General features: G+C 31.9%; 2 protein-coding genes, 1 long non-coding RNA gene and 1 other non-coding gene across 4 annotated transcripts; 1 reads left to right on the top strand and 3 right to left on the bottom strand.

Moving 5' to 3' along the window:
- The first annotated feature begins 8,084 nt into the window (after positions 1 to 8,084).
- On the top strand, positions 8,085 to 15,205 carry LOC129899684 (uncharacterized protein C57A10.07). The gene is made up of 3 exons (XM_055974709.1): positions 8,085 to 9,031; positions 10,490 to 10,614; positions 14,574 to 15,205. The coding sequence occupies exons 1-3, from the start codon at positions 8,437 to 8,439 to the stop codon at positions 14,889 to 14,891; spliced, it is 1,038 nt and encodes a 345-aa protein (XP_055830684.1). The 5' UTR covers positions 8,085 to 8,436; the 3' UTR covers positions 14,892 to 15,205.
- Positions 15,206 to 15,512: 307 nt separating this feature from the next.
- On the bottom strand, positions 15,513 to 17,161 carry LOC129899685 (uncharacterized). Its single transcript, XR_008769568.1, has 2 exons — positions 16,164 to 17,161; positions 15,513 to 15,958 (listed from the first exon to the last, which is right to left on the bottom strand). It is a non-coding gene; the product is annotated as an uncharacterized LOC129899685 (long non-coding RNA).
- Positions 16,716 to 16,813, bottom strand: LOC129901768 (small nucleolar RNA Z221/R21b). Its single transcript, XR_008769942.1, has one exon. It is a non-coding gene; the product is annotated as a small nucleolar RNA Z221/R21b (small nucleolar RNA).
- A 626-nt stretch (positions 17,162 to 17,787) lies between the features above and the next one.
- On the bottom strand, positions 17,788 to 21,256 carry LOC129900808 (transmembrane emp24 domain-containing protein p24delta3-like). The gene is made up of 4 exons (XM_055975869.1): positions 20,795 to 21,256; positions 19,702 to 19,914; positions 19,507 to 19,583; positions 17,788 to 18,134 (listed from the first exon to the last, which is right to left on the bottom strand). The coding sequence occupies exons 1-4, from the start codon at positions 20,999 to 21,001 to the stop codon at positions 17,990 to 17,992; spliced, it is 642 nt and encodes a 213-aa protein (XP_055831844.1). The 5' UTR covers positions 21,002 to 21,256; the 3' UTR covers positions 17,788 to 17,989.
- Positions 21,257 to 21,975: the final 719 nt, after the last annotated feature.

Raw genomic sequence — 21,975 nt, 5'->3', positions numbered from 1 at the left:
ATGATTTATGAGAATTGCGCGATCCTTGGCCTGCATTTGGACAAATAATTTTATATCGTTTTGAAATTATGATTTCATATTAGTATTTACACATATTTCAAATTTTTTGAAAATATGATTTGAAATTATAAATTATGATATTATTTTTTAAAAATATAAAATTTGACTCATAAATTTATATTTTGTATTTTTTAAATTATTTTAAATTTTACGAGAAAAAAATACATGTTTTATGTGAAGAGATTGTTTGTACTATGTGAAATATTTATATTAAAGAATAACTAATTAATTACTACAATTGTTGACTGGTGAATTTTTAAGAAATTATGTGTATTTGAAAGTTTGTAATCGCAGAACATGGAGATCTGCAATTTATCAATGTGGTGTTGTTTGATATTTCAATAACTTGTTTATGAACCATAATTTACGCATTTGTTAAGATTGTAAAAAAATGAATTTTTTTTTAATAGTTTCCACAACTTGTGAGATTTTTATTTTATAAGAAAAAGTAAAATTTAAAAAAATTTAAATTGCATATCCAAAATAAAATTTCACCTTCAAATAATTTCAAATCATAATTTCATATCATACGTCCAAGTGGGCCCTTAGCAAGATCAGAATCTGAATTCTATTACGTTTTCGTTTATTTTAAAGCACATTGATCCTTTTGAGGAAAATTACTTGGGGTTATTTAAAGGGGGATTTTAATTGAGATTTTTGTTTTTTTTGTTTTTTTATTCGATATCCGATATTTGTATTAGAACTCGATTAAATTTAAATTCGCACTAAAAAATTCCACATTAAGGGGTAAAATGCTCTCTACTGAAAGCATTCTGTTTTTGCCTCAAGGGTGTAGGCTTGGCTTGGTGATACCTTCTTATTTTTTTGTATTATTTCTTCTCATCTAATGATTTCGTGTAACGTGATTGTGTGCTAGTTAATCACTGTCATTTCATACAATGATGGAGTTAAAAATTTTAACAAGAAAATTCAAAAAAATGTAATAATAATTTCCCGATAAGCTAGGGATCAAATCTCCACTGCAATAAAAACCCCTTCATTATGTCAAGCCAAAAAAAAAATATTTTTTCCATACTTGAACAATGTAATTTTTTCTGATGAAATTGAAACATATTGCAAAAAAATAAAAGTCAACAGATATATTACGAAGCTAAATCTGTGTTCTTCTAGAAGAATATGTATTTATGTTGCTCTCAAGTCAAAGGAATAACTACTACATATATGGTTAATTGATTATTCAACGTTTACTCAGTCTACAACTGTCACATTATACACCCAAATAAAATAAAGGTGCCAACTTTTCTTGTTTAATTAAAGAATTCCAAAAACATATGATCTCAGCTCCAATTCCAAACGTAAGTAAATTTTCTAGTCATGGATATTGACGTCTGTGTATGTATATATATATATATATATATATATATTGCATAAATAAAGAACACAAGATTAAGACACGTATATGTGAAGATGTTTTGTTATTCATAAATGCAGAAGCGCGTTTCAGAAGTGTGGAACATCTAGTTACTCTCATTGCTCCTCATACAATTGGCATTTGAATGGGTCGATTATTGTGTTTAGGTTAAAGAGATGAAATGGGAACTAGCCATATATTTATACAATATGCATGTTTTATTAGGTTATAAGTCATGTTCATCAACTATATTTATACCCATTTAATAAACCACAATATTTAAATTAATGTTAGTTCACATAAAAATTCCAACAAACTTTTTCATTATAGGTAATACATTTTTCATAAACAGTGAACGATATACGAAAATCATAATGAGTTTTAAGCACCAAACATGATGGGTTATCACAAAATTTAAAAAAAAATGTGATTTGGGAATGCAAATTAAATATAGTAAATTAAATAATATCTATGAATATAATATGATCCTAAATCGAGAACATGAAGAAAAGTATAGGGGTCAATAACAAACGTGACATTAAATTCCTGTGGACCTTCAGTTTTAGATGCCGTGAAGACCTGTTTGATATATATATGAAATTTATTCTTAGAAGATTCTAATATATTCCTTGCCAGTTTCTTCATAAAAATTATTGATTCTTTTATTTCCACATTTTTGAAAAAAATAATAATTCATTAATGCAAAAGAAGCACGTCTTTGTCCTCTTTGACTTTGCTTCCACTCGCCACAAACTTGTATTTATAATTTCATGCTAAATTGAAAAATGCTTTTAGGAGGTTCAATGTTGATTAGGAGTAGTTGGATTGGATACAGGCGAATAGAAAATAGATTAAATAAAAGCAATTTATAAGATATTTGCTCCAATCATATTTAATACAGATAAAAAATGAGTTAATCAACTGAGCATGTGGATATATATCCATATTTTCCATGGTTTTAAGTAGGGGTGTTCACGGTTTGGATGAAAAAATCAATTTAAATTGAAAAATTAAATTAAAGTGATCAAATAAATTGATTTTTATTTGGTTTGATTTGATTTTACATTTTTAAAAATCAATAATATTTGGTTTGATTTTGATTTTGTTTTAAAAAATTGAAGAAATAATCTAATAAAAAAGAGCAGGCCTTACCTTGCATTTCTGCCAGAGGCTGTTTCCAGGCTTGAACCCGTGACCTCCTGATCACATGGCAGCAACTTTACCAGTTACTCTAAGGCTCCCCTTCAAATTGTGTAAATATTTTTTTTATAATTTATATACATAATATATTATTTTAAGAAAAGACATAAAGTGACAATTGAAGTTCTCCCGAATTTTCAAAAATATACCTTAACTATACGGGCGTCTTATTACCCCTCTAAAGAATTTTGAACTGATATTGTTACGTCATTTTTTGTCCACCTAACATAAAAAGTGTATGCACTCTGGTAAAGAGCATGAGCAATCAAAATAATGAATATATTTTTGTTTTTACAGTATTCAGTTATAAAATATATTTTCTTACTCTTCTTATTATTTTAACTTTGTTCCTTATTATTTTTTCTTTTTCGTTCTTCTTTCTTAAAAAAAATCATTGTCATCTCAATTGAAACTCATCACTTTCAATGTCATCATTTACCACCACTCCACCCTCCTTTTACTATTATTAATTTAGCTCTTTTCAATTTTAAAACTTTATCTAAATATTTTCGAACAATTTGATAAACCCATTAGATTTCAATATGATTAGGATGTACTCCCTCTATTTCATACTATCTGAATTTCAAGAGTTTTTTTCATTGTTCAAAATAATTGAATTATTCAAAGTTCAAGAGAAATATTTTAATTTTTTTCCATGTTTACCCTTTCCATTAATGAAGTTTGTAATTTTTTATAAGTTAATCTACACTGCGTATAAGGTTATACTCAAATAAAGAACTATTTGTATTTATAATTTCACATTTAATCATCTTTATGAGGCTGATTAAACAAAATGATAATAGAGGAAAATATGATTCAAATTTTGTCATTAAATATTTTTCTTAATATGTGCATTACCTTAGAAATTCAATTAACATGAAATAGAGGGAGTATCATTTATCCTTTTTTATTTGAATTTCAATCAGCTTCTTTCTTTTTTGGGGGAATTCATTAATTCTTTTAAAATTGTCATTTCTAATTTCGAAGTTATATGAAAAGGAGATAAACTAATTGATGATACCTTCAAATTTTTGAATTTGTTTAGAAAAATAATTAGTTTGTTATCAATAACTCAACAAAGTCTAAAAATAATATGATTTTTTTAAAAAAGAAAAGTTAGAAGAAAGAAGTCGGTTGAAGAAGAAAAAAATGGGGGGATGGACTAAACTTGAATGTGGGAGATGGGTTGAGGGTGGGAGGTGAAGAAGAAGAAAGAGGGAAAAAAAAAAAGGGGCGGGGGGGAGGGAATCAGCTTGAATGCGAGGTGAGTAGGATAGGGGTGGGAGATGAAGTGGAATTTAAGGTGAATTCAAAATTAAAGTAAAAAAAAGTCAAAAATAAGAGAGAGAAAAGAAAATTTTTAAAAAGAATAAAGAAAAACTCAAAATGGAAAAAAATTAAATTTTAAATTAAATTAACACGTGTCGCATAATAATTGGTGCGCGACAACACGTGGTTTTTAAAATCTGGGACTAATCAAAAAATGATATAATAATATCGGTTCAAAATTGTTCAGGAGGATAATAGGACGTCCGCGTAGTTAAGGTGTCTTTTTAAAAATTCGAAACAACTTCAGTTGTTACTTTATGTATTTTCTCTATTATTTTTTATGAACATTTTTTTATTGAAAAAATGCAGCACACTAGTTTTAAAAAGTAAGGTATGATGTATTTTTTATTTATACAATAATATAATTAGCTTATGCATTATTCAGTACGTTTACGTTGCTTAGTACATTTGATTAGTTAACAATATAAATAAAAAGTTAAACATAAATGAAATTCTAGTATAAGAATGATAAGATCCAAAATGATACAAAAATAATTTATTTATTTTTGAACGAATTGTTGCCTTTTTTCTCTCTCTTTTGAATGAATCCTTTCTTTTAATTTTATGTATGATTAATAACCGAATAACCGAACTAAATTAAACATAAATCGATAACAATCATACCGATGAATGTATATTTTATTTGATTTGATTTTAATAATTTTAATACTGATTAAATTATTTTAATTTCAATTTTGATTAATAACTGATTCAAATTAACCCGTAAACCCCAAATTTTAAGTATAAACAAATAAGAATACAAATTAAAAACCAAAATAAGGAAGATACAAGGACGTAGGGAAATATAATATTAGCAAGTACAAGGAATTGAAGTAATCATTGTGTACTCAACGCGAAGTAGAAAGCAAACTTGTTGCTCTAATAAATCTTTGCATTAATTATTTGGGACAATATATCAAACCATTTATTTTTGTCAAACCTCTTTTGACTTAATAATTAAATGTGTGAAACCGGATTTAATTCATGTAATTTTGTCAGAAACTTATATTTAATTCATGTTAATTAGAATTTAGGGGAAAATATTTGGGTTGATCAGGGCCGTTTCAACCATAAGTTCATTAAATCAATCGCTTAGGAGTTGGGACCCTCATTTTTTTCTATATATATTGTTAAAAAAAATTATGTATTGATAATTTTTTTTAAAAAAAAATGGGTAAAAAACGTAATAACTTGTTATATTCTGTGAATATGATGATCTTTGTAATAATTGAGAAATAGAATAGTGTTTAGTTAATTGTAGCATTCTTTTTTACATTGCTAACTTTTTTATTGTCTCATTTATATTCTGACGATTATCATGAACTTTTATTATTCTTAAATTTACCTTCTTTTTTTTTCTCTTTCACTATTTTTATTCTTTCGTTATTGAATATTTTAAAGCCTCTCGAACGGTCAAACCTTCTGGGCATTATGCAATATCTATTGTTGTGTGTTTATCTAAAGATCAAACTTATTTTTTGGTGTCTTTTTCAAATTTCAAACACCTCAATAAATCTACATTATTTCGATATCATTACATAAATTTTTTAAATTTTTGAGTCAATTTTATTATTCTAACTTTATATTATATTTTTTTAATTCAAAATTTATATTGTTTTCATTCTTTTTTCATAAGATCCGCTTATATCCTATCTGCTCTTCACTTATAAAATTACACTTAATATGTTATAATTATTCAATTTTATATGTGTAAACTTAAAAAAAAAAATTCTTTATAAAATTTAATTTTAGGCCCTCAATCTTACTATCACGGTCTAGAATTGATAAATAGAGAGATCTTTAAAATGTAGAGCTAAGTCGAGAGTTGCAGGCACGACTTGACCCAAGCAAGACTTATTAAAGGGTTTGACAAAAGTAAATGTGATTTTGATTAGACTATATTTACTCATTGGTCAATTGTTTTGGCTAGGGTATTCAAAATCGAATAGTAACTGATAAGTCAATTGCAAAATTAGTTTATTGGCTTATTAATATTGGATTATCAAAAAAATGGTTGGTGAATGGATTAAAATTTTATAATTAACGATTTATTGGTGTGGGGGCGGATTATTAAATTTTCTTATCGGATAATCTGTTAACCAGATAAGAATTATCATATACTTACTCTTCTTTTTCCGTCTTTAGCCAATTGACATGAGTCTTTAATTCTGGTTGTGTGCAATTCCGTAAAAATACGAGTCACCAAACTGAAACCAATGTATCCTTGACTTTTGATTGTATGGTATATCTTCTCTTCAATCAATTCCACCCTTTCAATGCTAACTTAAGTTCTTTCTCGTTGTCAAATAGTCTACAAATTTCTTATAGATTATCCGATACACAGCTCAATAACCGTTCGATAATTGGTAATCTGTTACCGAACCAATCGATATTTTATAAATTGACTAGCAAATTAATAAATTTAAAAATCAATATCTGATAAATCAAATCATTAAATAAAATTATCCGCTCGATAAATTTTGCCATTTCCAAAAACCCCATCTCATTTTTCAACCTACACATGATGCTTACCTTTAGAGATCTCAATTAGGCTCCAGGGGACCCGGCTCCTCTCCAGTTTCTTCAGTGGGGTCTTAAATTTTTTATTCGTGACCCTTTTTAAATTCGAGTGACCAGATTTATTTATTAACCTAGGCTAAAGTCTTTAGTTAACTAAATAAATTTTGTCAATTCAGATTTAAAAAGAGACGTGTAAGAAATTTTAAGACCCTGCTGAAGAAATTGGATAAGAGCCGAAAAAATTTATCATTTTAAAAATTTCAACTTCTGAAATATTAAATAAATTTTTTTCAATAAAGTCCAATAAAATTTGATATCAAAATATTTGAGAATAGAACTTTTAATATTATTCTCATTGTAAAAAAAATATTTTTATTAAATATAAATAAATTTCTCCCCATATCTAACTGATAGTAATTTTTTTATAATAAATTTTAGCATATTCAAATCATTAGTAGAAATAATATGCTTTATTTTATCCCATGTTGAATAAAATAATGACTTATATTTTCTTTTCTCATGAATTTTATTTTAAATCGTTGAGACTAGATTCTTTTCATAAGAGTAATTTAAAGAAAAAGTAGCGAGGAGAGAAAAATAAATGAAAAAATAGGTTAATAATTTAATTTCATTGATGCATAGATTTCGTTAATATATACCTAAGTTATTTTTATAGAAAATGCATAGGTGATCAAACCTGATAACTATTTAAATACTTGAAAGACAAAACAGTAAGTGTATAATTAAAATGCTAAAATCGATAAATATATAATTAAAAAACCAAACCTATAAGTTTTAAAATATTTAAAGAGCTAAATCCGATAAGTGTGAAACATTCACTTTTGGAAATATTTCTGAAATTGTGAAAAGGAAATAGATTATTTTTCTCTAATTGGCATATTTATTGAAATAATTATGTAAAAGTACAATTCACAACACTACATTTACAGCTACATAATCAAGTTTTTATGTTTTAAGTCACGTAGCCCACTGTTTTCTTACAACAATGTTCAATAATCTTATATACAACATTATACAAAACTTGGTCTTTTTTAACATGAATGTTCGAAAAACTCGATTACAATACTATACACCCTAACATATATATATTGTATATAATTATAAGAGGGTGTATACATCCATATATACTATTATATTTTTTTAAAATAATATTATGTAACATTATAAAAATGTTCACACACACATATATGCTATTATAAATCTATATACAATATTATACAATACAATACAATACTCCCTCTATTCATATTAATTAAATTTTTAAGATAGTGCACACATATTAAAAAAAATATTTAAGGATAAAATTTGAAGCATATTTTTTTCTATTATTCTTTTGTTTAATCAGCCTTATAAAATTGATTAAATGTGAAATTAAAAATATAAATAGTCGAGTATAACTTTATAAATAGTATAGTTTTAATTTCTGAAAAATTACAAAACTTCATTAATAAAAAAAATAAATATAAACAAAAAAATTAAATATTTTTCTTAAATTTTAAATAATTCAATTATTTTAAATAATAATAAAAACTTAGAGAAATTTAGTTAATATGAAATAACAACACTATTATACAAAACTGACTTAACCTTCTTCCTTTAATCCAAACACCAAATCAAGAGTTTCTCATGAACACTCTTAGAGATCTAAATATACACAGCAAATATCTTCACCTTCATGTAGTGAAGCTGACTTCTTTTTCGATCTGATCAAAAGTTCGTTTTTTCCTTCAGATGTTCTTTCAGAAATCCCCCTTTAATTTCTCTGCGGAGTGAGTTTCGTTCCCTCAGTTTTATCTGTCGATTCAATTGGATGCTGCTTGAGAATCCGAATTTGCTTGCATTTTATTAGAATGATAAATTTCATGGTTCCACTGATTTATTGACCCAATTTTGTATCTGGGTATGTTTGAATTATCTCCCATCATCAAACCCATATGAAGAAAAACTATTCATTTGGGTCTGGTAGTCCTAAATCTTTCCAGGCCTATCCAAGGGGCGATTTTGACTTGGAATCCGGGACTGTTAAAAGATCAAGAAAGGCAAAGAAAACGACTTTTTACCCCATCAAGATGATTAAATCATTGGGAAAACGAATTCATAGTTATTACAAGCTTCACCCAGCTAGGCTGTTTATGATATCCTTGTCAATTGGGGTTATTATTCTCATTGTATTGTCTGTTTCCGAGAGGCGATTTCGGATGATGGGTAATTATGCAAAATTTGATATGGGTGTTGATGCATATCCATTTTCCAAGTTTAGGAATCTTGTTATGGTTGCTGGACATTCAGTTTATACTAGTAATAGTTGTGAGAAAGTTGATAAGGAGGATTCTTGGTTTTTAGAGTCTTATCAAAAGCACCCTGGTCAAGCTGCAACGTTTGTGGATCATATACGAAAGGGGGTTGAAATTACAGCAGATGACGATGATGCATTGCTCCTGTTCAGTGGTGGTGAGACAAGGAAAGACGCTGGGCCAAGAAGTGAAGCTCAAAGTTACTGGACTGTTGCTGAATCTAAAGGGTGGTTTGGTGAGTTCTTCTGTTTCCCAGTCTTTTATTCAGTATCTCACTTACTTCATATGGAACTGTAGATGGTATTACATTATTATTTCTGTGTCTAGAAAACAAAAATTAATAGGGCATAGAAACCAACTGAAGAGTTTATGATCTTCTATTCCTTTGCAAAAGATCGAAACAAGCTGAGATATCTGAAACATGTGAGATATCTAAGGTTGTTTTCAATTTGTTATATGAACTGCCATCTGGTTCACATTTTACGTAGCTATTAGTATGTTCGACATAAAGTTATATCTTATCAAATAGAACAAACATTTCATCTTTTCAGATAGTACCATGAGTGTGTCTAGCTTGCATGAAGGTTCATCCCCCGGTTACATAGTTTGAAGACCTAAGTCACAATTACTCAATCACCTTCCTGAAAATCCCTAAATGGTTTTTCCCATTTTCAAAATAAATGTGCCTCTTCAAATGATCAGCACCCTCATGCAAGTAATTTTCAGACCTTAGAAGAATTGTCCAAAAGATTCACAAGTTCATAAACCATAATATGTTCCATCAGCGAAGATTAGTGACAGCGGCAAGAATTTGGTGATGTAACTCTATCAGATATGATGATCCATGGCTGCATTTCTGTTTAGTTAATTGGAGGTGGAAATCAAAGGTAGATATGAAATTGAGACTATATTCATGAATTTGCGTTCCCATTTTTTGTGTTGGTCCTGGAAGCATCATTGTTAGGTAGAAGTGTTTATTTTCACTGGACTTCTGATTCATATAATCCCATCAGTGCTGAAAGGTGCTGGAGTATGCATGATGGAAAGCAATAGTCTTCTGTTAGCTGAAGATCTGTATGTTATGAGATAAACTGGATGTTTGAAATGCTTAATTTTTAATTCATGAGACCTCTGTCATCTTTTCCCGTTCAAAGCACGAGAACAAAAGCATTAAGTGCCACTTCTAAGGTAAATTTCAATTTGTAAAATGAACTACCATTTCATATGCCTCATATTTGGGTGGCCCTTAATATGTCTGAGATTTTGTTATATCTTATCCACTAGAACAGGCATTTCATCTTTTCGGGTAGCACCATGATTGCATGTCTAGCTTGCAAAAAGGTTCATTTTCTACTTACATAGTTATAAGATCCAAGACCAATTACCTAGTCATTTTTTCTGAAAGATTTCCAGTGGATCCTCCCATTTCAAAATAATTGTATCTCTTCACATGATCAGCACCGTCATGAGAGTAATTTTGGACCTTAGAAGCATTGACCAGACGATTCACAAATCCGTAAATTATAATCTGTTCCTTCAACGAAGTTCTTAATGTTTCTGACACTTCTCACTTGTTTGTGGCCTCTAATTCATTTGTAATGATGAAGTCTAGGATCATACATATGTGACCATAATTTTTTTTTCTGATACATGGCCATATTTACATTATTTCTATTTTCCACTTTGTATGCAGGCAAACAAGAAAGTGTAAGAGGGAGGGCACTCACCGAAGAGCATGCTAGGGACAGTTTTGAGAATCTTCTCTTTAGTGTTTGTCGGTTCAGGGAGCTTACTGGCACATATCCACATAATATAACTGTAAGACACTTATTACCTCCTATAGCTAAAAATCAGAATTCCATGTATAAATGATATAAGGAATGCCCAACATTTTCATTTCTGAGAGCAAGCTCTTGGTAACCGATGTCTTGATCACATATACGGATATTATGCATCAAAAGTAAGATGAAATAAAGGTAATAGATTTAAGTAAGATGATATGCCGCGCTTTTGCTTTGCACATCTACTACAAACATGAAGAGATTTGCCCTTGATGTCTTTGCATCTAAGTATTCCACATAAATGTTGGAGACATTGATTATTCCCTTGTTTTTAGTTCAATAAACGTACAGCAGATATCAAGGCAGTGTACCTCCATAAGCTGTTGCCAACTTTTCTGCAAAATAAACTTACAAATACAAATTTAAAGGGTCCTAATACTGTTGTTACAGCTTTGGCAAATTGTCTTTTCTGCATGATCACCCAAATAAAATTATGTTCTTGTGGTAGGATCTATGAAGCTGTTTGTATTTTGTTGATTGCTGCGAAAAAACATACCCCTGTCCAGTGGAACTCAGTAGTTAGGACTTAACTGAAGAGACATATCATTTTCTTAAGCTTATAATTTATGTGAAATTAAACATTCAAACATTGATGTCATCATAGAAAGGCCAGATGGTTTTCAACACTCCCCTCCATGGGCATCAGAGTAGACTTTGGGTTTTCCCTGTTGGATAATCCAAATGACACTGATGCCAGAGACTCTGCTAATATAATAATCTCAACAAGCTTCCTTGTCTAATACTAGGTCCAGTATTATGTAGCAAGATGTCATCTAAGCATATCGTGCGGCTCTTGACAACTCGCTCACGAATTTTTCATGATCTTGCAATCTCAAGTAAGCCTTTTTTTAACACTAGATCACTAAAGGCATGTTGAATTAAAGAAAGACACAAGAGAATTGATTAAGAAAGCTCTTGTATTGCTCAAAACTTGGAAGATTTGCTTGACGCCTTTACAAATGAATGCTCCTCTATTTATACTACTCACTAAGTGCTAATTTGCAAATATAAATTATTTACAAGTCCCTATTCTAGAATTATCTACTCAACTAGAAGGTTCCAAGGACCTTCCAGGCAAATTCATGGAATTCTAAAGTCTTCCAAAAAAGTCTCCATATATCTCTAGAATATTCCACTAAGGACTAGTCTTTCTCCTATGTAAGCCATCCACACGGACAACTTGATGCCACATGGTGCTTAAGTGGCGTGATGATGGGGTGGGTCATCACACTCTCCCCCACTTGATGTTGCGACGACCGCGGCACATTACTGCTGCAAGAACTCTCAGATCCTGTCTTTGAATTGCCATAAGTCTTCGTATCTCTCTCATGTGGCTTCTTCCAGTGATTGTCCCTTCCAATGGATGAGGAACATGGCAGTGGCTTTTTGCCCTTATTTCTACCTAGCCACCTCAATGATAGCCTCAATTTCTCGATCATACGAGCCGGTGATAGATTGATAGTAATCGGTGCTCGACTTGATTGACTTCGGCTGGGATCATCCTTGTGTTCATGGTATGGTTTGAGTATGCTGGCCTGGATGACGGGATGAACCTTAAGTTGAGATGGTAACTCCAACTTATATAAGATCTTGCCCATCTTGGCAACGATCCTAAATGGTCCCTCATACTTCCATACCAAATTTTGGTGCACGCTTTGCAGTGTCTTAAACTACCTTGGGTTAAGCTTCACCAAAACTATGTGCCCAACCTTATAATTCGTGGGACGATGCTTGCGGTCAGCAAACTTCTTCATCTTTTGTGCTGCCTTGTCAAGTAGGACTTAGCAATGTCAAGTTGCTCCTCAAACCCCTTGGCCATATGGTAAGCCTCCAAATTCTTTCCCTCGAATGCGACCGATAGTGAATGTGGAATTTTGTGGTTGCTAGCCTATGGCTACTCGAATATGTTCGCCTGGTAGACTTGCTTCGCTGCAAATATGAGAATTGGGCTATGTCTAATAGCCTTGCCCAATCTTTCTAATGTGAACTCACAACATGCCTCAAGTAACACTCCAACAAGGCATTGATTGACCTGTTCCTTTTGTCCATCCATCTGCAGGTGAAAACTAGAGGAGAAATGTAACTGTGTGCCAAGCATATCGAATGACTCTCTCCAAAAGCTTTCGGTAAAACTTGTGTCTCGATCACTAATGATGTGTCTTGGCAATCCCCAATACTTTACCACATTCTTGAAGAATAATTTGGCAGTCTTTTTAGCGGTTCAATCTGTTGTGGCTGACATGAAGTTAGCATACTTCGAAAACCTGTCCACCACAACCATGGTCGTCCCATATCCGGCGAAATTTGGCAAGCAAGTTGTAAATTCCATAGTCACACTCTCTTATGGATGCTCCACTATAGGTCGTGGCTCCAAATAGTCCTCTAGGTTGACACTGCTCCACCTTATCCTATTGGCACACAAGACAAGTCTGCACGTACCATTCAAGTCGGGCACCAATTACTATCACCGCCTCACATGTTGGGAGTTTGAGGCTATCATTAACTACCAGGCTATGCGGAAACCAGGACAAAAAGCCACTGCCATGTTCCTCATCCATTGGAAGGGACAATGGAAGCCACATGAGAGCGATACCAAGACTTGTGGCAATTCAAAAACAAGATCCGAGAGTTCATGTAGCAGCAATGCACCACGGTCGTCGCAACATCAGGTGGGGGAGAGTGTGATGACCCGTCACGTGGCATAAAATTGTTCATGTGGAAGGCTTACATAGGAGAAAGACTAGTTCTTAGTGGAATATTCTAGAGATATATGGAGACTTCATAGGAAGACATAGAACTCCATGGATTTGCATGGATGGTCCTTGGAACCTTCTAACTGTGTAGATAATTTCATTGTCACGGACTTAGACTTCCGCTAAGTACACCGTGCGACACTTGACAACTTGCTTATGAATCTTGCAAGCTCAAGTAAGCCTTTTTAACATTAGATCGCTAAGGGAATGTTCAATTAATGAAAGACACAAGAGAATTGCTTAAGAAAGCTTTTATATTGCTCAGGACTTGGAAGATTTGCGTGATGCCTTTATACATGAATGCCCCTTTATTTATACTACTCACTAGAGGCTAATTTGCAAATATAAATTATGTACAAGTCTCTATTCTAGAATTATCTACATAACTAGAAGGTTCCAAGTGGAAGTCTCCATATATCTCTAGAATATTCTACTAAGTACTAGTCTTTCTCCTAAGTAAGCCTTCCACGTGGACAACTTTATGCCACCTGGCGCTTAAGTGGCGTGATAATGTGGCGGGTCATCACAAAGAGCTGTCTCAAGAACATGAAGCAATGTGTTTTCTATCTCCTGAGGACCTTTCAAACTTAATCATGTAGTGTAAGATATCTTGGTGTATGCTCAATGTGACTTAGTGGACCTGCTTATTGCTTATTGTTTATAGTGTTCTCCAAATCCGGCATTTTGTTTTTTTATATCCTCTAGTTTGATTAAAATTTCAATTGCTTTCCATCTAACAACTAAAGTATCTATTGTAGCAGCTTTGATGTTATTTGACGAACAAATATTGAGAAAATTTATTTCTCCCATATCATCTTTATCCTTTATTTATTTATGTTTTGGTGAATTATAAATTTTATGTGGCTACATGATTCTTCATCTATGTATGGCCTCCAAATTAAGCACTTAAATATGGCTATGATCAGCAATTTTTTAGTTTCTGCATGTCTGTTTCTCTTCATTTGTATTTGTAGTGGAAATGCTTAGGTAAGTTCCTATGTGATGGAAGAAGTAGCAAGATCTTAGCAGCAAGCTCACACATGATGGCCATGATCAGCAATTCTTTATGTCTGACATACACTTCTTTCATTTGTAGAATTGTATTTATAATGGAAATAGTAAGTGAGTTCCTGTGCAATGAAGAGTAGCGAGATCTTAATAAACTTTTTCAACTACTGTGCAGGTTGTAGGCTATGACTTCAAGGAGAAGAGATTTAAGCATCTGCATCGGTCTGCAATTGGATTTCCAGAAACAAGTTTTTTTTACTCAGGGACATCTTCTTCACAAACATCGAGAGAAGCAGCTTTAAAAGGAGAAGCACTGGTGAGAACACAGTTTCAAGAAGATCCTTACGGATGTAAAGGCTCTCTTCGTCACAAGAAGCTTGGTCGTGATCCTTTTCATCGCTCAATCCCTTATCCTAATGGATGTCCTGAAATTGAGGGTTTGTTCAGATATTGTGGAACAGCTCCATATCCAGGTTTCCTACCTTGGGCCTAGTACAGTTTTATAGTTCTAAAAAAAATTAGAAGATAGCAATTGAAAAACTGATTCGTAAAATATAGATTCCTTCTTCATATTTTCGGTCATGTTCTTCCTTGTACTAGTTATATTAGAATAGCAGAAGAACCTAACTTGTCTTATAGTGTAGAGAAATAAAAGGGCTTTGCTGTCTGGTTTACAAGATCTTATTGAAACTCCTTGATGATTTAAAAAATGCAGCATGCTACCTGGCGCAGGTTAAGAAAGCTTATCGTATTCCTTCTAACGATAAAAACTTTCTTCAATGCACAGAAAGGTGCATATAAGATGTTGGTTCTTGTCATTGATTTCTTTTGCCAATATTCTTGAAAACCAATACTAATATGTATTGCACCTGATTTTTTCTGCTGGTATTAGTATCTTAAATGGCCCCATGTACTTGAACACAACGAGTCTTTATTTGTAGTCTTTGACAGTATTTACAAATGCAATTGCAGTTTCTGTTTTATAAATGACCATAGTAAGTACAGGGGCTCATCATCAGTAGGTTTCAGTACATATCTACTAAAAAATTCATACAAATTTCTGCATCCATGAGATATGAAGTGAGTTCCTATATTAGACTCGAAGAAGCAAAGCTAGTATCAATTCCTTCCATCGGAGGTCATTCATTCAACATTTGAGGTAAATAAATTGAGACTTGGAATATGAAATTGTATGAAACTCGACAAATTCAAAACAATAAAGTTGATAGCATTTCAGATTTTCTCTCTTCTTTCCTATATGACCGATCTATTGTTTTTCTTTTTGTACATCAAGCATTCGTTTGAAGGGAACCTGGGTATACACTAGTTTCTCCATTTTGGTTCAATTTTTTCATTTTTCGATTTTGGCTGTGCGGTTAGATAACTACGGTATCACTTTTAAAAGTTTTGTTTTATCAATCAAAATTAAAACAGATACTTAAAAACTTGTAATAGTGATTCATGATACCAATTTTTCTCTGATACAGAAGATTTTTGAATTTACCTATGGCCAGAAGCCCAGAATTTGGAGTATAGGTTACCTTATAAAATGTTTTTTTTCTGCATAATGAGAACTTTCGTTAGATAAAAGACTCCCCTACTGATGATATTGTAATAAAGTTTGGTATAACTAAAAATGAAATTCATACTCACATTGCTAGTAAATTAAGGTGCATAATTTATTTACGACAATATTTTAAACTTTAAATGACATACAGTTTCAGTACTATGAGAATTCTTTACATTTTCAATGCTTATAACTTACCTAGGTATTTAGAGAAACTCATGTTGTACAAACAAATCCATGATTCCAACTGGAGGAGAATCGGGAAAGGGAGGAATGATTGGAAGCCAGTGAAATGGGTGGAGTCGGGAAGATATCAATTCTTATATTTCAGAAAATATAAACATGACATCTTCCCGCGCCACCCGCCCCCAAAGCTTCCCAAATCTCTCCTCCCTTTCCACTTCCTACATATTTCGTATGCTTCTTTCCATATCAAGGGGTTCAAAATTTTATTATTTTTTTTTAAAAAAATGAAAATAAAGAATGAGATGCAAATGAAAAATACTCAAGAAAAATAATATGAAATGTAGAAGGAGCGATCAGAAACCAAATTTTATCCCCAGAAGCTTTAGGCTATGGTACGGTCCGCATCATGGTTTGATCTTTCTGAAAAGATACCATCACGCTGCTCCTCCTATCAATTATTTTCTATATAAATTAAAAAAAAGGATCGTTTGAAATTCATAATTAGCCGACTGCGGGTTCAAATAAATAATATTGTAATAATAAAATTGAAAATCATGTATAAGAGAGCTCAGAAAGAAAATGGATACGAGAAATTTGTCATCAATCAAAAAGTAAATTTTGTAAGAGTGGTGCATGACTTTCTTCAGATCTCATCACAGCTCTTCAAAAAAAAAGTAAGAATTTTCCAGATAAGTTAAAAAAAAAACACCTATGTTTGTTATGTGGGAGGCAGGGAAGAGGATGATGTTGAAGATGAGTATTGCTGCTGCAATTTATAAGGCTAGAAACCCTAATATGTGAGATTACCATCTTGTTCGCCTCCATTCACAATATTACAATCGTCGAAATATCAGAACTAAATTTTGACCCCACTTCTTTTACTTCATTACACAACTCCAGCTACTTCTAACTAAGAAGTTTCTAGGCATCTACTCGAGTCTAAAGCCCGTTCGCGCATACATTCTTTTCTCCTCTTTTTTTTTTTTTTCTTCCCAAAAACTATTTGGTTATAATATCATTTTGAGGTTAGAAAAAAAATATCTTCTTAAAATTTCATGTTTTTGTAAATAAAATGTATGTTGAAAGATTTTTTTAAAAAAAATAAATATTATTAAATTCATGTTCAAATGTCCGTTAGTTTTACTCTATTGAGAAACTGAAAACTTAAATTTCAGTTCAAAATTAAATCTCGCAAACTACACAGGAGATGTTAATTGCATTAGGCAAGTCTGATGCAATGAGTTTGACTTAAAAGTCGTTGATAGGGAGAATCAATCTCTGACCTCTCTTATGAGATATCACCTGCTACACCAACTCAATCACTCGTAACTGGTTAAACAATTTAAAGTTGTCATGGTACACCTATACAAAAGAAGGGTAATAATTGGCTGAATGAGTCGATGAAGCCAGACTTTGCTCTTTTCGACGGGGAAGATGAACATGGAAACCTGTTAGCACGGCTTCACTATTGTGAATTTATATAGTCTGGACAAAGTGAAATGTTGTTTTTTCACGAGCAATACACTATTTGTTTGATGGCAGAAAGAAAGCTTCATGGCTTTAGAGGTCAAACAAGACACGAAGGAACAATTTCACTGACTCTCCTTAATCCTTATATGTTCATCTACATATATAGACAACTTGAAAGACATTATATTCAAGAATTCCTTGCATTATATTGCTCAGGAATTTACTATTGAAGAGGATCACCAATTCACCACGGAAGATGATCTTTTGGTACAAAGGAAAAGAATTTAATGTTTATATATCCTATATGTGAGTTGTGGTTCCACACAAAAGGGTTATTATTATTATATATATACATATACTCAATAAAACTATATGAGTCTTTTCTTCCTAAAGAAGCGCTTCAAATACCATATTTGCGCAGCTGCAGCCAATATGCAGATACTAAGGGACACTTTACTGAATGACGCCACAGCTGCATTGGTACTCTCACTCACTTCTCTCATTTCTTCTTCCCTGCATGTTTAAACCATGAGAAACGCGTTAGTTTTGAGGTTGTATTTATAATTTTTTAGCACTAGTTACAAACATTTGTTGGATAGTATTTATGTTTGGTAATAAATAAACAAACAAATTAAATCAAGTTGAAAACATTCGTGATAATTTAGTACTTCTGAAACAGAGGCAGCAAACAAAATGACATTTTCTATGAAATACTCCCAAGTTAAAATCCGTATGCCATACGTATCATGACAAGTTACAATGGACCTCTCTATTGCTCCGTAAATTTTTACCATCAACTTTCGAAGGCTACATTAGAGCCCCAACGTGTCATTAATTATATGTAGCATCTTATCAAGAAGATTTTTTTGTTTTTATGTATATAAGCTCTTTTCTTTCCGTACCATTCTACCATGACTTTCTCTTTTTTTTTTGCTATTTCTTGTTTTCATCTTGTTTTCGATATGCTTGTTCTTATCTGACTTTTATCTTATTTTCCTCTCTTAAAGCCGAGGGTCTTTCGGAAACAGTCGCCCTACCTTTCAAGGTGGGGTTAGGTCTGCGTACACTGTACCCTCCCCAGACCCACATTATGAGATTATACTGGATTTGTTGTTGTTGTATGTATATAAGCTCTTACGTTAAAGAAAATACCTATATCACACGAGTTGTGTAAACATAACAAAAGGAGTTTATTATGTCTTGAATTATTTCACACATAAGTCATAACCTTAAAGTCTGGGTAGGATGCTCAACTTTTTAACATATGGTATCAATACCGAACTTTTAAAAGTCCCTTTTCACAATCATTCTATCAACAACACCTATTCTATCGGTTGGAGCTTTCTACCTTTGACTCATCTCATTGATTTGTTCTGGGCTTCTCTCTCAATTCAACCATCAAGCCGTTATCTCTGCTCTAGGAACAATCCTGAACTCTTAAGTCTTTCTCTAATTCAGGCTGACTCTTCAGCCTATCAACTCCACCTTCTCAATTCTAAGCCTACCACTTAGCCTATTGAGCCTATGAGTCTGCTCCGAACTTATTGCTCAGCATCTAAAGTTACTTCGGTCTTCTCAAAGAAAAACTCATACACATGTAGAACTTAGAACTGTGTTAAACTTGTAGGAGATTTTAAAGGGTATATAAACTTACATATTATCAGTTGTGTAAATATTTCCAAAGGGATTTATGATTTTTTGGGGGGGCATACTCTACCCATAGCCTTAAAGTTTTTTGGTTAGATGTTTGAATTTTTTTACACTTTTGGCCACTGAAAATGAACCATGAAGTTAGAGGAGATGGTGATATTAAAAGAATTAACAAACATACACAATCTAGGGTGGAAAAGAAGCAATTTTTACCAAATTCAAATCTGAAAATTACCTCTTTTTCAGATAGATTAATTTTTCATGGATGGCTTGCACCAATGCCTCGAATTTCATTAGCACAAGTTCAATCTCCTGCAAGGAAAAGGAAAAGTAAAAGAATACAAGTTAAAAGTTAAAGAAAGGAAGAATAGAAGAGCTCCCATTTTTCCTCTCCCCACGCTGGAGTATAGTGATATAATTATGAACTTACTTCTATATTTTCTTTACGTGCAATTGAATCCCAATCCTTCGCAGCAATCCCAGTTTTCCAGTCAAGACCAATATTTACACCTTTACCATCAGGGGCATGGCTATTCATGAAAAAGCACGCCATATAGTTTCCAGGCTCAGTGGTTGTAAAAGCAAATTGACCATGAGTGACATTTTCTTCATGGTGGAGAATGTTTCCAAATGGTGATGTAACCTGAAAAGAAATAAATGTTCAGATAATGTCTATGTAAGTGTATCATGAGTCGAACAAGTGTAAAAGAAGAAATTACTGTATATATTTCATAGCTAATCTGAATTTAAAACCAATTAATAAAATAGCTTAAGAGTAATTCATGCTATGCAATTTGATGAGAAAACGCTCCATATGCGTTTACAACACTCTAAAAACTTTGAATTCACAGATACATTTGCAATTGCAATATTTTGTGAAGATCCTAATGGAATGCCACAATTCTTGTGCTAAATTACTGAATTTAATACTTTCTGGCTTTTGGTGCTTAAATTCGATATCTTCAAAATGTTAACCAGAATTCCTGTACATATCTATGTTGATCGGACTCTCCAAAAATGTTGCATCACCGGTGTTGGGTTCTTCATGAAGAATCTAATTAAAACACTTAGTTTGCAGGATTATTGAATTTGTTTCACTAGTCAGAAAGTGTAATCACATACAAAGACAAATTACACCATATAAAGCCATAGTCTAAATTCGAACTTTATTACAGATTCGTTCCACACTCTTCGGAGAAGAAAACTTTAAAGAATCTTCAATGGAATCTTGCTGTATTGTTTCTCTTTTCAGAGAAACCGTTAGGGACATTTTTCCATTCAAATAGTTGTATCTTCTCCCTTCATATTTATTTAATATATATAATACATAATTATATATTTAATCTCTCATGGATCCGGATTGATCCACGTGGGGTGCCCGTTCAATCTCCTTCACCTCAAAAATGGACTACTTCTATAGCCAATACGCTCTATATTTCCTACATCTATCATACCAGATTTTTTAATAGTAGTAGAAACATAAACAAGGTTCATATGCAAAACTACTCCCAAAATTTAATTACCTTAAGGGAGATATCGTGAAGAAAATCAGGTTGATCGTGCTTATTGTCACCAATGACAGCGTAATTAACCAAAACGACAACGTTATTACGGATTTCTTCATATACACATTTAGCCCCTGAAGTCGGCATTTCTAGCCATATCGCTTCCGCCGCTGTCATCGCCACAGTCGCCACCACAAGTAATTTTAATACTTTCACCAACGTCATTCTCCTTCCTTTTTTATCAAGAAATCGAAGAAGCTATAAAAAGGGTTTTCTTGTCTCCTCTAATAAAATAAATAAGAAAATCTCTGAAACGTATAGGCATAGTGTGTATCAGTAAGCAAGTCGGGATTTGCATAATCTTACGAGAGAGAACGTTTGGTCAAAATAGTATCAAATACATTCGTTCTTTTATGGAAGATTTCATTAATGTGATGACTTGAAAAAACAACTGTTTGTCACGCGCGAATGGGATTGAGCTTGGCGCCTCACAAAATCTTAAATGATACTATCCGTTTGGCTCATATTTATTGGTCAATTTTTATTTGTCCAACATATTCCTTAAAGAATAATAAAACTATTTTTTGATATTTTTAAAATGGACATATATTTTTAATATAATAGACAAGTAAAAAATAAAGAAAAAGTAATTTTTATTTCAAAAAGTCATTTAATTTGATTTTGTAACAAAAAAACTCGTTTGATAAATGAAAGGGATGATTTCAAAAATATTCCCTCACGTTTAATCATATAACATTTATTTCCTTTGTGATGATAAGTATTACACTCACCTTCTTTATTTTCAATTTTTTCAATCAAATTTGCTTAAATGGTTATCTTTCAACAGCATTCCAAAAATATTATTTTGTGATATTAATATAATTATTTAATACTTCTACGTGATCGATAACCTGAGCAATATTTCATTGAGTTTAGTTTATATTTATTTCTCTTTTCTCAATTTTCTTTAAGTTCATGTTTAGATGTATAACATTTGGCTTATTTAATTTAAATATTTATAACGCAGATCTTTTAAGTAATCAACTGTCTTCATCGTTAAAAAATATATATATTGCCATTGAAGTCTATCTAATTTAAGTAGCACTAGCAATTAGTAAGTTTATTAGTTTACAAGAAAATAAACAAATGCATCTAACGAAGGATGATGTGTAATGGAGCACTGTAGAGTATTTTAAGTC

This window comes from Solanum dulcamara, chromosome 8 (genome assembly GCF_947179165.1).
Source record: "Solanum dulcamara chromosome 8, daSolDulc1.2, whole genome shotgun sequence".
Lineage (NCBI taxonomy): Eukaryota > Viridiplantae > Streptophyta > Magnoliopsida > Solanales > Solanaceae > Solanum > Solanum dulcamara.
Note: the sequence above shows the minus strand (reverse complement) of the source record. Positions and strands in the feature narration are given on the sequence as shown.

What these genes read in the sequence shown, in the direction of transcription:
- LOC129899684 (XM_055974709.1), top strand. Translation starts at nt 8,437, where the DNA reads ATGAAGAAAAACTATTCATTTGGGTCTGGTAGTCCTAAATCTTTCCAG. An exon ending in TGAATCTAAAGGGTGGTTTG is followed by an intron (nt 9,032 to 10,489) that starts GTGAGTTCTTCT and finishes CTTTGTATGCAG; the next exon opens with GCAAACAAGAAAGTGTAAGA. An exon ending in CATATCCACATAATATAACT is followed by an intron (nt 10,615 to 14,573) that starts GTAAGACACTTA and finishes ACTACTGTGCAG; the next exon opens with GTTGTAGGCTATGACTTCAA.
- LOC129900808 (XM_055975869.1), bottom strand. Translation starts at nt 21,001, where the DNA reads ATGACGTTGGTGAAAGTATTAAAATTACTTGTGGTGGCGACTGTGGCG. An exon ending in TTCACGATATCTCCCTTAAG is followed by an intron (nt 19,915 to 20,794) that starts GTAATTAAATTT and finishes ATTTCTTTTCAG; the next exon opens with GTTACATCACCATTTGGAAA. An exon ending in TTAATCTATCTGAAAAAGAG is followed by an intron (nt 18,135 to 19,506) that starts GTAATTTTCAGA and finishes TTAAACATGCAG; the next exon opens with GGAAGAAGAAATGAGAGAAG.